Source organism: Camelus dromedarius, chromosome 7 (genome assembly GCF_036321535.1).
Source record: "Camelus dromedarius isolate mCamDro1 chromosome 7, mCamDro1.pat, whole genome shotgun sequence".
In the NCBI taxonomy this organism is placed as follows: Eukaryota; Metazoa; Chordata; class Mammalia; order Artiodactyla; family Camelidae; genus Camelus; species Camelus dromedarius.
Window position 1 is genome coordinate 83,622,283 of NC_087442.1, and position 16,106 is coordinate 83,638,388.

Genomic DNA, 16,106 nt, shown 5'->3' on the forward strand with positions numbered 1-16,106 from the left:
AAGAAGAGGCCACAACTAGAAACAAGAAAACCACAAAATGGGAAAGCTCACCAGTAAAGGCAAACATACAGAAAAAGTAGGAAATCATTCACACACAGAATAGAGAAGTTGAAAGACAAAAGTAGTAAGATCATCTGTATCCACAATAAGCGGTTAAAGGATACACAAAACAATTAGATGTAAAATATGGTATCAAAACCAGTAATTGTGAGGGAAAGAAAGTACAAATGCAGAATAGCTAAAATGCATTTGAAATTTTAAGACATCAGCAACTTAAAACAATCATGTATATGTTACAGACTTCTATGCCAAAATCTCATGGTAATCACAAACTAAAAATCTGTAAGAGATATACACGGAAAAGAAAGAGGAATCCAAATGTAATGCTGTAGTCATCAAACCACTAGAGAAAAGAACAAAAAGAAGAAAGAAAAAAAGACCTCCAAAACAATTAACAAAATGGCAGTAAAAAACATACGTATCAGAAATTACCTTAAATGTAAATGGATTAAACACTCCAACCAAGACACAGACTGGTTGAATGGATACAAAAACAGGAGGTATATATATATATATGCTGTCTACAAGAGACCCACTTCAGAGCTAGAGACACAGGCTGACAGTGAAGGGATGGAAAAAGATATTCCATGCAAATGGAAAACAAAAGAAAGCTGGAGTAGCAATACTTACATCATAAAAAAGACTTTAAAATGAAGACTGTTACAAGAGACAAAAGAGGACACTACATAATGCTCAAAGGATCAATCCAACAAGATGTAACAATTGTAAATACAGATGTACCCAACTTAGGAGTTCCTCAATATAAGGCAACAGTTAATAGACAAAGAGAAATCAACAGTAGCACAGTAATAGTGGGGGACACTGACACCCCCCTTACCTCAACGGACAGATCATCCAGGCAGAAAATCAAAAAGGAAATACAGGCCTTAAATGACGCATTAAGACCGGATGGACTTAATTGATATTTATAGAGCATTCCATCCAAAAGCAACAAAATACACATTCTTCTCAAATGCACATGGAACATTCTTGAGGATAGATCACATGCTGGCCCACAAAGCAAACCTCAGTAAATTTAAGAAATCTGAAATCATATCAAGCATCTTTTCTGATCACAACGCTTTGAGATTAGAAATCAACTCCAAGAAAATAACTGCAAAAACCGCAAACGCATGGAGGCCAAACCATATGCTACTAAGCAACCAATGGATCACTGAAGAAATCAAAGAAGAAATCAAGAAATACTTAGAGACAAGTGAAAATGAAAACACAATGATCCAAAACCTCTGGGACACAGCAAAAGTAGTTCTAAGAGAGAAGTTTATAGTTATACAAACTTACCTCAGGAAACAAGAACAATCTCAAATAAACAACCTAAATTTAAACCTAAAGCAAGTAGAGAAAGAAGAACAAACAAAACTCAAAGTCAGTAGAAGGAAAGATACCATATAGAGCAGAAATAAATGAAATAGAGACTAAAAAAACAAAAAAAGATCAATGAAACTAAAAGCTGGTTCTTTGAAAAGATACATAAAATTAACAAAGCTTTAGTCAGATTCATTAAGAAAAAAAGAGAGAGGGCCCAAATTAATAAAATCAGAAATGAAAAAGAACTTACAACCGACACCACAGAAATACAAGGAATCATTAGAGGATACTATGAGCAACTAAATGCCAACAAAAAGGACAATGTAGAAGAAATGGACAATTTCTTAGAAAGGTACAATTTGGCAAGACTGAACCAGGAAGAAATAGACAATATGAATAGACCAATTACCAGTATTGAAATTGAATCAGTAATTTTAAAACTCCCAACAAAAGTCTAAGACCAGATGGCTTCACAGGCAGACTCTACCAAACATTTAGAGAAGAGTTAACACTTATCCTTCCAAAACTATTCCAAAAAATTGCAGAGGAAGGAATACTGCCAAACTCATTCCATGAGGCCACCATCACCAATACTAAAATACAAAGATATCACAAAAAAAGAAAATTACAGGCCAATATCACTTATGAATATAGATGCAAAAATCCTCAATGGAATACTAGCAAATCAACTCCAACAACGCATTAAAATGATCATACACTATAATCAAGCGGGATTTACTCCAGGGATGCAAGGATTTTTCAATATCCGCAAATCAGTCAATGTGATACATACAGCACATTAACAAACTGAAAAATAAAAACCATATGATCATCTCAATAGATGCAGAAAAAGCTTTTGATAAAATTCAATGTCCATTTATGATAAAAAAACAAACTCCAGAAAGTGGGTATAGAGGGAATATACCTCAATATAACAAAGGCCATATATGACAAACCCACAGCTTACATCATACTTAATGGTGAAAAGCTAGAAGCATTTCCTCAAAGATCACAAACAAGACAAGGATGCCCATTCTCACCACTTTCATTCAACATAGTTTTGGATGTCCTAGCCATAGCAATCAGAGAAGAAAAAGAAATAAAAAGTATCCAAATTGGAAAAGAAGTAAAACTGTCACTGTTTGCAGATGTCAGGATTCTATGCATAGAATCCTAAAGATGATACCAGAAAACTACTAGAGCTCATCAATGAATTCGGCAAAGTTGCAGGATACAAAATTAATATACAGAAATCAGTTGCATTTCTATACACTAACAGTGAAATATCAGAAAAGAAACTAAGGAAATAATCCCACTTACTATCGCATCAAAAATAATAAAATACTTAGGAATAAACCTACCTAAGGAAGCAAAGGACCTGTACTACAATAATTATAAGACATTGATGAAAGAAACTGAAGACACAAACAGACGGAAAGATATACTATGTTCTTGAATTGGAAGAATCAGTATTATTAAAACGGTCATACTACCCAAGGCAACATACAGACTCAATGCAATCCCTATCAAATTACCAATAACATTTTTCACAGAACTGAAACAAAAAAATGTTAAAATTTGTATGGAAACACAAAAGACCCTGAACAGCCAAAACGATCTTGAGAAAGAAGAACAGAGCTGAAGGAATCAAACTCCCTGACTTCAGACTATACTACAGAGCTACAGTAATCAAAACAGTATGGTATTGGCACCAAAACAGACACATAAATCAATGGAACAAGAGAGAAAGTCCAGAAATAAACCCACACACATACGGTCAATTAATCTATGGCAAAGAAGGCAAGAATGCACAAGGGAGAAAAGACAGTCTCTTCAACAAATGGTGCTGGGAAAAGCTACCCGTAAAAGAATGAAATTAGAACATTCTCTAACACCGTATACAAAAATAAACTCAAAATGTATTAAAGACCTAAATGTTAAGACCAGATACTATAAAACTCCTAGAGAAAAACATAGGCAGAACTCTCACATAAATCACAGCAATATTTTTTTTGAACCAGCTCCTGGAGTAATAAAAGCAGAAATAAATAAATGGAACCTAATAAAACTTAAAAGCTTTTGCATAACTTAGTACCATCAACAAAACAAAGAGACAACCTACAGAATGGGAGAAAATATTTGCAAATGATGCAAATGACAAGGGACTAATTTCCAAAATATACAAACAGCTCATACACCTAAATTAAAAAAAAAAATCAACCCAATCAAAAAATGGGCAGAAGACCTAAACAGACATCTCTCCAAGGAAGACATCCAGACGGCCAATAGGCACATGAAAAGATGTTCAACATCACTAATTATCAGAGAAATGCAAATCAAACAATATGAGGCATCACCTCACACCAGTCAGAATGGTCATCATTAAAAAGTCTACAAATAATAAATGCTGGAGAGGGTGTGGAAAAAAAGGAATCCTCCTATACTGTTGGTGAGAATGTAGTTTGATGCAGCCATTATGGAAAACATATGGAGATTCCTCAAAAACTAAAAACAGACATACCTTATGATCCACTAATTCCACTCCTAGGCTTATGTTCAGAGAAAACTATAATTGAAAAGACACATGCACCTCAATATTCACGGCAGCACTATTTACAATAGCCAAGACACGGAAACAATTTAAATGTCCATTGACAGATGCCTGGATAAAGAAAATATGGTACATATATACAATGGAATACTACTCGGCCATAAAAAAATAATTAAATAACTCCATTTGCAGCTACATGGATGGACCTGGAGATCATCATTCTAAGTGAAGTAAGCCAGAAAGAGAAAGAAAAATACCATATGATACCGTTTATATGTGGAATCTAAAAAAAAGACACAAATGAACTTATGTACAAAACAGAAACAGACTCACAGACATAGAGAACAAACTTATGGTTACCAGGAGGTAAACGGAGTGGGAAGGGATAAATTGGGAGTCAAGAGTTGTAGATACTAACTACTATATATAAAACAGATAAACAACAAGTTTCTACTGTATAGCACAAGGAACTATATTCAATATCTTGTAGTAACCTCAAATGAAAAAGAATATGAAAATGAATATAGGTATGTATATGTATGACTGAAACATTATACTGTGCACCAGAGATTGACACAGCATTGTAAACTGACTATACTTCAATGAAAAAGAACACAAATTTTTTTTTAAAATGACATGGAATCTGAAAGTTATTGAGGTTAAATCTTAAAAGTTCTCATCACACAAACAAACTCCATAATATGGTGAGGACGTTAACCAGACTTACGGTGGTGATCATTTCACAGTATACACAAATATCGAATCATTATATTGTACACCTGAAACTAATATAACGCTGTACGTCAATTATACATCAATTAAAAAAACAAAGAATGGCATGGGGAAAAATCCTACTGGAGAATAAAAAAATTCAACCAGGTGGAAAACTAGTAAAAATTTAAGTCAGCAGATGTCACAGAAATGCCAACACCAGATAAATAAATGGCTTAAGTGGAATGTGTTCTTTCAATCCTGGTGTCACAAACATTCAGGCTCATCCAACACAACTTTGAGTGGTGGAAGTGCTGACTCCAGAGCAAGCCAGCCCGGAGAGACTCTGAACCAATCACTCTCCACCGTCTCCTCCTCTGCGTCCGGCCAGTGCCCCGAAGGGCCGTTGGGAAGAAGGGCATGAGCAGTGCGTGGCCCTGAGAAGGCGCTGCACAGTGCTGGCTGAGCTAACAGACTGCCTGTTCATGCTCCACACGGCCCTTGCTACTCCTTGGAACTGCCTGTCGGTGCACCTGTTGCCTGTCACTATCTGAGCCCCACACACGTCGGCTCAAAGGCAGCAATCTTGTCTCAGTCTTGGGGACTGCCACATGCTCAGTAAATGTCTGATGCAGAAATGAACAAAACCCAGAGCTATTCTTGGAGAAAGCAAGGCCATATGATCCTAGAGGTCATGGCAAGTGCACGTGAGAGCGCCATGGATGTGTCCCTTAGCGTGATGAAAGGAAGACCAGGACCTCAAGCACACTGTCTGCGGCAGAGCAGGATCGTGAGACAGCCGCCCCAGTCAGCAACGGGCACATATGAGATGCCGTTTTCAATGGGAGGATCTTCCGGGTGGCTGTGGAAAGTACAGCAGGGGATGTCAGGCAGCCCGAGTCTCTAAGCCAAAGAAAAAGAACTAGCTTTAGGTTGGGCCTAACACAATTCCTTTCAGAGAAAGCTCCAAAAGTTCATGGACAAGTTAGAAGCCAGACGCTAGATCAGGAAGCTGTCACCTTTTTAGCCAAGTAATGAAGTGTGGTAACCAACACTTCCCATAATTTATTCATCTACATGCAATGTAATTCTACCAAAAAGCAAAATGAAAATCAACGCTGAACCCACTAAAACCCTAGAAGGTGCTGGGCAAACTACTCTGACAAGGAAGGTCAGCCTGTACCCACTATGACCTGCCAGAGTCAGAGGGGACGTAGTCATCAGAGGCAGGATTCCGTGGGGATGCCCCCCAGTTACCTGGTCTGACTCGGAGCCTAAAGTCCATCTGGCCAGGGGTCACGGAGCCCTGGTGGACTTCCTGGGACAGGGTGGGAAGAGGGAGAAAGGGAGTAATGAGCAGACAGTGCTGCTCCATCTGACGCTGTCCCCATGGCTCCCTGACCCACATCACACGGAGACATGAAGGCTCAGGGGCTCGTGTCTCTGCTCCCGTCTTCCATGCTGCACAACGAGCGGCATTCACCTGACACCTGCAGGAAGTCCCAGTCTTCAGAGGCTTCCCAGGCCCCACCCAGATTCCTGCGCAGGGCAGGCTTGTTTGGGGCAGAGCCTGGGGAGCCAGGCAGGGACCAGCAGGGCCCTCAGGAAAGGGTGGTGGGATGGGGGTGGCCTGGAGGTGCTCACTCACTGCCCAGAGCCGGGATTTGCACATGAATCCAGACCAGCAGGAGCTGGCACCACTTTACACGGTGGCGGTCATTTCTCAAAAATGCACATGAAACCCAACTTCCATTATACACGCTCTGGGACCTTCTCTTTTAAAGAAGCCAGGAGTTATTCCTCTTTATAAAGTGAGGAGTGGGACACAGGGGAAACAGTATGAGCTTTAGAAGCAGACACACCTGAATCAAAGCATGGCTTTACCAGTGCACTCATTCAGCCAATCATTCCTTCAAAAGCAGCTGAACAGTGCTCACTGTTCCAGGCATAACAAGAATGAGGGAGACGCAATGGTGAATTTTCCATGTCAATTTGGATAATTAAGTAACTTCTCTCAGCCTCAATTTCTCATCTATAAAACATGAAAGATATTACTTTGCAGGTTGTAGTTTCTCGTGACGATTGAAATAAGGAAATGGTTTCTGGCACATACTAGAATTTTTTATATTGGGGATTATAATAACGATGTCCCATTCACATATCATGAGAGGTTTTTTTTTTCTTTAAAGTAAGGCCTACCTATTTACAATGAGCTACAATAATGTTATTCTCATGTAAATATCTCTCTCCCACTAAAAGATTAAATTTCTACTCACTCAAGCTCATTAAGATGGAAAAATCAGCTCAAGCTGTGAATGGTACAGCTCTGCACAGCACAGGACTGGAAGTCCACCTGTCACTACAGAACCTGTGGGTCTTTGCTCTACCTCTTGGGACTCCACTTTCTCCATCTGTGAAATGGGTCTAACAAGTGCCTTGCCTCCTTTGCAGTGTTTCTGCAGAGACTAAATGCAATAAATGATATGAGAATCTTGCAACTTAAAAAACTAAACAAAGCTCACATGCTATCCATCTAGGGGGCCGAGTTGGGTCTCTTATTTGATGCAGTTAAAAGGGTAGGCTGGGGGATAGGGAGGGGCGCACGTTTGTGACTGAAGAAAAGAAGCAGTTTTCTGTTGGTGGCTCAGCGAGGAGACGAGGGGTAGAAAGGATGGGCCGAGTCAGCTCCAGTGCAGCCCACAGCCTGAAGCCTATGCCCCGAGGAAAGAAGCTGAGCAGAGAAGCTGAACCCCTGGGGTTACCTGCTTGCCCTTCACCACGTGCTTGGGCACGGGCACCTTGAGCTCCAGGTCGGTGTAGTCCTGAGACCAGGTGTAGTTCTCACGCACAGCACCGTTGTAGCTGTCGGGGTTTCTCTGGAACTGCTCCTGTCTCCTGAGAAAGAAGAAGAGACAGATGACAGCCCAGGACCACACGCAGGACAGGAAGGCCACAGGATACCCAGTAACATACTGTCTTAGGGCCTGAAGAAGTTTTACTGAAACGCACTTGTTTTTGCCTTTCAGACTCGCTCTCTGGGAGATTTCCTTTCTGACCCTCCTACTGGGGCCTCCCGGAAAATCAAAGGGAGGAGCCACAGAGAGGATCCTGAGCGCAGCACCCTCAAGGTGAGGAGAAGCACCTGCCCAGCACAGTCCACAGTGCAGCCTCCGGGTTTCAGGAAGCTCAGACCAGGCCAGTCCACTCACCAAAGAGCCTCACTAATAAAATCCTGGGGCTTGGGGGTGCCATAAACTACTTGGCAGGGCTTATCTTTTAAAAAAAGCAAAGCAACTTCAGCCTGCAGCTGCTCAGCTTCAATCCTAATCCAACCCCCCAGCCTCCATTTTCTCCTGGTAAATAAATCAAAGCCAAGGCAATGCACTTGACTGCAGGCTTTCTTAAGATGTGAGCAGTGTGCTTATGAGACAGCCTAGAAAACCCAGTCAGCCAAATCCTCCTCTACATGCGTTACCAACTCAGCTCAGATGCAGAGAGCCATAGCCAAGAAGCTGATGTTAAAAAAAAGAGAGAGAAAAAACAATAAAACACCACCATAAAACTTAACAGTGTTAATAACAGTATAAACACCATACAAAAATAATGGACTCTAAACGAGTCCATTACAGTGCGTTTGAGATCTAAATTAAAGACAGAAACCTAGTCGCAGAGGAGACAACAACACCTATGAGCAAGGACATCTCACAGCAGGTGCAGCTCGGCCACCTTCTGCCCTCGGGGAGCCCAGCAGATGCACCTGGAGGGAGAGGCTGACGGACAAGACTCCACTCACTGTGTGTCTGCATCTGTGCAGGTGAAAACACCTGGGGAAGGGTCGAGAACACATGCACCCTATCAGCCCCTCATCTCTGGTCAGGAGGGGTCAGGAGTAGTGGTTAATGAGGACACATATTTTCCAGCTAAAGTTTTAAGCCAAGAACATGTTTACTTCCCGTGGGTACGACATACACACTTTATATTGTATATACCGTGAGGCTGGGCCTCCATCAGAGACCAGGCTCTCTGGGCTGGTAAAATGGCGACTGTTATGGGCTGAACTGTGTCCTTGAAAATTAATATGTTGGAAATCATAACCCTGAGCACCTCAGAACATGCCTTATTTGGAGACAGGGTCTACAGAGATGTAATCCAGTTAGAATGAGGTCATCAGGGTGAACCCTGATCCAACGTGACTGTTTCCTTAAAGGGAGCAAGATCTAGACACAAAGGCAGACATCACAGAGGGAAAATGTGAAGAGACACGGGGGAAAGATGGTCCCCTGGTGACGGCAATGCAGCTGGAAGCCAAGGAACGCCAAGGACTGTCAGCCATCCCCGAAGCTGGAAGAGGCAAGGAAAGATTCAGCGTCTCTAAGGGAGTGCAGCCCTGGGACACCCTGACCTTGGAATTATGCCTCCACCGCCACAGGAAGTTGAATTTCTGTTGATCTAAGCCACCCAATTTGTAGCAGTTTAGGCCAGGAGTAGGGCTAGGCACTAACCAATCAGAACAGATGCCAGCTCCAACTACCCACTCGGGCCGGCCAGGGAGGGATGGCAGGCCCCTGTGAGACCGAGAGCCACAGAGAGAACAGGGTGGGGCAAAGGGGACAGGAACGGTCAGAGCCTGGACACAGGGTAGTCAGGGTAAGCTTGATGTGGATGCCACCAATGCAAGTGTTTACAAAGACTTTTCAGCAAAAAGAGGAAAGGTTTCAACATACTACAAAACTGACAGAGTATGCAGTTTTTGTGTATGGTATAGGTTCACTTTTCTAAGAAAACCCTGTGTGTGTGCACGCGTGTGTGTGTGTGTGTGTGTGTAAAAGGACACCCATTAAGTCTCTCTGTCTCTGGGTAGCAGGATAACAAGCAGTTTGACTTGGTTTTTTGTATCTTTAGGTATTATCCAAATTCCCTACAACATGTAGACATTTTATCATCAAGAGAAAAAAAGCTCTTTGAGAACACATGGAGAGGAGATGGTGATCCGCCCTGTGGCCCTCACCCCTGGGGGCTCTCCAGTGGCCAGGCCAGCCTGCTTGCGTCCTGAGCCCCTGAAACAGGTGCTAGAGGATGGGGTGGCCAAGACCTCCATGTCCCTGACCCACAGGCTTCCTCCCCACTTCAGCACCTCCTGCAGCGGAAAAGCTCACATCTGACGGATACTAGAATGTGCTGAGAATCCCTCCAACGAGCACTAAGTAACAGGAAGGAGCCGGGAGGAGCCCTGACCCTCCCCTCACAGCCTTCTCCGTATGGCCTTCTGAACTGTGTGTGTATGTCACCTGTTTGAAATCAAACTTATAAAAATGTAAGTAAAATACCTACACACAAAATTAAAGCCACCACGGCCTGGCACTTGGCAAAGATTAAGAAATAAACCTAAAGACCCCTCAAAGTGGGGGGACAGCTACTTGGCTAAGCCCTTATCAGCTGGTTTCCACATGGCCCCTCGCACCAGGACAGACAGCAGACTAGCAGATGATGGGAGATGCCACAAGGTCACACGTCCTCAAGGGGACACCCTCCACTCCACGGGTGGCTGTGCTGAAGGAACTCCCCCAGAGCTGGCATTCTCTGAGGGGCCCTGGTCACTCAGCACTGCAGGTGGGCAGCTCTGTAGGTACTCACCCCCACTCACCCTGCAGAGACCTGCAGCCTCTTCCCAGCCGAGCCAGGAGAGTCACTCCCAGCACAGACCAGCAAGCTCTTGGGTGTTTTAACACTCAAAATCCACATCCTCTTTAAATAAAGTTGATTATTTCCAGCCAACAGTGTGAAAAAATAAGCCCCCTGTCATGTACAGGTGCTCTTGGCCCCCGCCCTCACTGTGTCATTCCTGACCAGCCTGCAGCCACATCCCAGCGGCTGCTGGCCAGCGCCCAGGGTGAAAAGGGGGGCAGGAGGGCGGGGGAGCGGGAAGGGAGAGAGGAGGAGCGTGAGTCAGCAGCCAGGGTGCAGACTGGGGAGCAGGCCTCACTGCAGCGCCCACGTCTGAGGAGCAGGATCAGCCCAGATAACAGGTTGTAACCGTGTTAGAAGAAAAGCCAGGCCCTGTGTCTCCCAGGGACAGGCTCTGCTGAGCAGGCGCCCACAGTCAGTATCACCTGCACAGGTGGGAGACGAGCTCAGGTCCCCGCACTGCGGCGGCGTGGGAACCAGAGGGCCGGGTTCAGAACAGCCAGTGGCAAGTAAGTATGAGAAGTAGTGGATAAAAGGGTCACAGCCCCCAAATAAAGGCTTTTGTGCAGCAGGCTAGAGCCCACACAGGGAATGGGTTATAATTCCCTTCCCAGGTTTCTAGAGTAAGAGGTGTTTTCTCCTCAAAGTGTAGACAGGTGCTAGCCAGCGCTCACCAGGTTCCTGGAGCCAGGAAAGACCTGCTTCCACCCTGAGAACATCCTGCCTCCAAACACTCACACCTGCCTCTCAAGATCTAAGGCAAAGGCCACCTCTCTGCGGTCCTCGGCCGTGCCCAGCTCTGGCCACACCTCCCCGCCCACCTATAGACCCCACTGCCGCTGCACCCAGTGGGAGGGACCAGGGCTTGTGCATGCACAAGCAAGCACGTGGTGTGCATGAGTATGCCGTGTGAACGTGTGTGCTGTGTGTGTGTGCTGCAAGCGTGCGTGGTGTCTATGTGTAGCATGCATCTGCATGATGTGGGCGCACTTCCACGTGCACGTCTGTATATGTGCATGTGTGATGTGAGCCTGTGTATGGTGTGTATAAGGCAGTTAATAGGCAGTGGCTCATTCTCTCCCTTCACAGACCAGCTCCGTTTTTCTTACGGACTTCCTTCCCTTCTCTGATTCCACCATATCCCACACCTGGATGGGAGCCACAGCTGTTTGGAAATACAGTGATACTTCTTCTGGATTTCTGCATTTCCCAAGCTACATAAAGGTGAGCATTGTTATCATAACACTTGCCCACCTTGGAGACCCAAATCCCGGCTTCAGAAGCCTGGCACCAATCGCACCCTCCCGGAAGCAGGGCCGTGGGCAGTGTTCTCAGCACTGCGATGTGACTGGCGGTGCCTGGATCCCCAGCTGCTGTGGCTATCTGGGAAGGTCACATCATACCAAGTCACACCTCACCTCTGCAGCTTAGAAAGGAAAGGGTCAGACGGCAGCATGTAGCCACGTGGCCCGCCCAGATGGGGCTCTGCACCAGGTGAGCCCACCATCCTCACCAGCTTCCTGCTACCAGGAGAGGGGACCTCCCTTCCCAGCAGCTCCTCCTCATCCTGCCGAGTCTCCTCTGGGGCTCCCCACCTGCAGAGGTGCCTTTCCAGTACCCATCTCTTCCCAGCTCCTCCAGCAATAGGAGCCAACGCCACCAGGCCCCACACATGGGGCTCAAAGCCCTCCACACAGGGCCCCAGTGGTCACTGAAAACATCACTGTATTCATAGCATTCAAGGACCAAGGTCAATCCCATGTCACTGGGCATGACCGTGAGACCTGGAGCAGGCATGGCATTCCAGCCCCTGGTCCTCAACCACAAAAACGGGAACACTGACATCCCTGTCCCAAAGGATGGCCAAGAGGAGTAAGCAAGACAAACACGTAAAATGACGAAAATGGGGACCTTCTCAGAGTCAGCACCCTCCTCATGCGCGGTCAACGCCCTCTTCAATGGTTTCCCACCCAGTGAGCAAGTCTCATTAGGCAGCTTTTATGAGTAACAGGTGATTCTTGAACCACTGGGACACTTAGGGAGACAGGTTATGCATTTTGCCTAATAAATCTACACTTTCACCCTTGAGTTCTTTTTTAAAAATCTAGCATCAATATGTAATGGAAATATCTCTGCCAGTTATAAAATTCTGGTTTTTGAAGTGAAAAAAAAAAAGTGAATGAAGGGCCGCAAATGGCAGAATATTCCACTTTGTGTTGTATTCCACTGCATATATATGTATGATGTGCACTTAGGATGCCTCCGTATCTTGGCAATTATAAACAATGTCGCTGTTAATAGCAGGGTGTATGTATCTTTTCGAATTAATTCTTATTTTGTGGTTGGCTTTATTCCTTTGATAACTATGTAAGTTTAAAAAGCTAAAGCTCTAAAAGTTCTTAGAAACAATGAACAGTACATATATGTAAATTTAAAAAATATGTGCAGTAAAAAAAAAAAATCTATCAAGCCATGAAAGACATGGACGAAACTTAAAAGACATATTACTAAACGAAAGAAGACAGTCTTAAAAGGCTACAAACTGTACGATTCCAACCAAATGACATTCTGGAAAAGGCAAAGCTACAGAAACAATAAAAAGATTGTGGCTGCCAGGGGTTTGGGGAGAGGGAGGTAGGGAGGAATGAAAAGATGGAGCACAAGGGATTTGGGGCAGTGAAATTACTCTGTATGACACTATAGTGGTGGCTCCATGTCATTATGCATTTGTCAAAACCCACAGAATGTACAACATCAAAAGTGAACCCTAATGTAAAGTATGGACTTTGGTTGATAATAATGTGTCCATGATGGTTCATTGATTGTACCATATACGCCACACTGATGAGGGATGTTGAGGGTAAGGGTGAACATACGTGTGGGTGGGGAGGGCTACGTGCAAACTCTCTGTATTTTCTGCTCAATTCTGCTGTGAACCTGAAACTCCTCTAAAAGAAGTCTTTTTTTTTTTTTTTAAATCTAGCATCAATAATTTTATCTATACTGGTATCACCAGTGTAGCTTCTGCCACCGACTGGTCTCCCCATTCAGCAGCGGGCCTGCCTCACCAACAGGACCAGAGGCTCCAGAGAGGTAGCCAGGCCCCAGCTGGCCTGAGCTTTACTGCCCCTTCAGTGCGAAGATCCACTCAAAGCGAGGAGGGTCCCATGGAAGGGACACGAGTCCCCAAAGGACTCCGGCTGGCCAAAGATGGGACAAACTGAGCATCAAAAAGAATAATGTCCACAATGGCCTGAACCACATGACATGTTTAAAGGTCTATCAGCTCATAAAACAAAACCCCAGTGGTCACCTTTGGTGACCAGAGTACAGCACAGTCTGAAAAGTAATAAATAAAATGCTTCTACAGGAAGTGGAATTTCAGAAAAGCCAAGTCCCTCTATAAGGCTTCCACATAATACAGGAAGGTGTAACAGGATGAGAACATCACCATTTTGTAACCTACAGTGGAAACACGCGTCTCGGCAGCATTCCTTCACGCATGCTGAGTGCCAGGTGAAAGGCTGATGGGAGCCTACCCAGGGGAGGAGCTGGAACACCACCAACATCCACAACGGCCAGATACCAGGCACCTCCTGAGAGCGCCTCACCTTTGTGAAGTTCTGTCCCAGCGCTGAGCCTTAAATCCATTCCATTCCACAGGTCTAACCCCCAGATTACAGGGAGTACGAGAGGAGAGAGTATGTTCATTGACATATGAACATAAACCCAGGCAAGTCCAGAATTTGGAAAATTATAATAGACAAAGTTCCACGTTTCTTTACAAATAAATGGCATAAGATAAAAAAAGAGAAGGGGAATTAATCTAAATTAAGAGACTTAGAAGATGTCTAGCAACTAAATGTAATGTTTGGACCCACCGGAATGCTAATTTGAAAAAACCAACTGTAAGAAGACATTTTGAGACAATCAGGAACAAGTACACACAGACTGGGCATTAGATGAGTAGAGGGAATCATAAATGTACAAGTTATGCTAATTACATAAAGTTTAAGGAAGGCTCAGTTTAATTTTAAAAAGTCTTACAAGAAGTGTACTTTGAACATGTGCTTTTAACGTTTTAAAATTAACTCTGTAGCACAGCTGAAAATACAAGATAAATTCTATATTTACCTAAAATAAATGAGGCAAGGTGCTTGGAGTCTCATAATACGGCCACGAATCATTTGACAGGTGTTTACGCAAATTTAGGGAACATCTTTGACAACCTGTATCAGATGGTCAATCAACAAACACGATCAGTATGTACTATAAATTCTCCTAATTAACTAATCACATAAGTTGGTTATAGCAAGACTTTTTCTTAAATCTTGTTAATTATTTTAACAAGGGAAAGAGGCATTCCAATTTTCTGCAAGCATATAAATGTGAAATATACATTTTAAAACAAAACTTAAGATAATCTACTCCACAAATATGCTGAATTCGTAGTCTTTAACTCAATTTTCTATTCCTAGTTCTCCTAGTTCTGTTTTTCAGAAGTTATGACCAGCTCTACTACTTCAATTCCCAAGAGTCTTCTCAATAGGGAAATACAAGCATGCCTCAGAGATAGTGCAGGCCCGGTCCCAGACCACCACAACAAAGCGAGGCGCATGAATGTTTTTGGTTTCCCAGTGCATATAAAAGTTGTATGTAGTCTACACTACACTGTACTCTATCAAGTGTGCGACAGCACTATGTCTAAAAACACATGTACATACCTAATTTAAAAATACTTTATTGCTGGCGGGGAGGGTATAGCTCAGTGGTAGAGTTCTTGCTTAGCATGCATGAGGTCCTGGGTTTAATCCCCAATACCTCCATTAAAATAAATAAATAAACAAACAAACAGACAGACAGACAGACAAATAAATAAGAACCTAATTACCTTCCCCCCAAAAAATTTTTAAAAAATACTTTATTGCTAAAAAATGCTAACCATCATGTGAGCCTTCAGAGTCATATCTTTTTGCTGGTGGAGGGTCTTACCTCGACACTGATGGCTCCTGACTGATCAGGGTGGCGGATGCTGAAGGAAGGGGTGGCTGTGGCAATTTCTTCAAATAAAATAATGAAGTCTGCTGCATCCATTGACTACTCTTCTTTTCATGAACAATTCCTCTAGCAAGTGATGCTATTTGATTGCATTTTACCTACAGCAGAACTTCCTTCCAAATTGGAGTCAATCCTCTCAACCCCTGCTGCCGCTTCATCAATTAAGCTTATGTACTTTGTTGTCATTTCAACCATCTTCACAGCATCTGCTTCCATCTCAAGAAATCACTTTCTTTACTCATCCGTAAGAAGCAACTCCTCATCCATTAAAAGCCTTACAACTCTAACAAATACAATAATAATGAAAAAGTTTGAAATACTGAGAGAATTACCAAAATGTGACAGAGAGACATGAAGTGAACAAACGCTGCTGGAGAATTGCCACCTGCTTGATGCAGGGTTGTCACAGACCTTCAATTTTTTAAAAAAAAACAAACAAACAAACTCAGTACCTGTCAAACACAATAAAGGAAGGCACAATAATATAACGTATTGCTTGTAATTAGACCCAAGAAAACAACACTCAAACTTCTAGGAGCTACACATCAAAGGGGATACACTCAGCAACACAGCCATCTGTCAGAGGCAGAGAACCTGTGGAGGCAGGGTAACATGAGAAGAGGTCCAGTTGGCAGTTAGGGGATCAAACAGAAACCAAAACAGATGCGTGTGTGAGAACCGAGCGCTGCCACACACTCACCACAGATGCAGA

General features: G+C 43.6%; 2 protein-coding genes and 1 long non-coding RNA gene across 3 annotated transcripts in view; 2 read left to right on the forward strand and 1 right to left on the reverse strand.

The window, feature by feature from the left end:
* Positions 1–16,106, forward strand: part of OGDH (oxoglutarate dehydrogenase) — a 349,301-nt gene that overhangs the window by 142,337 nt on the left and 190,858 nt on the right. The gene's annotated exons all lie outside the window — the stretch shown is intronic.
* NUDCD3 (NudC domain containing 3) overlaps positions 1–16,106 on the reverse strand; it is an 87,285-nt gene that overhangs the window by 28,284 nt on the left and 42,895 nt on the right. Inside the window, exon 3 of the mRNA XM_031454593.2 lies at positions 7,414–7,546. Within this exon, the coding sequence (XP_031310453.2) occupies positions 7,414–7,546 (133 nt within the window). The remainder of the gene's footprint in view (positions 1–7,413; positions 7,547–16,106) is intronic.
* On the forward strand, positions 10,628–14,716 carry LOC105092332 (uncharacterized). Its single transcript, XR_837449.3, has 3 exons — positions 10,628–10,845; positions 11,426–11,560; positions 13,320–14,716. It is a non-coding gene; the product is annotated as an uncharacterized LOC105092332 (long non-coding RNA).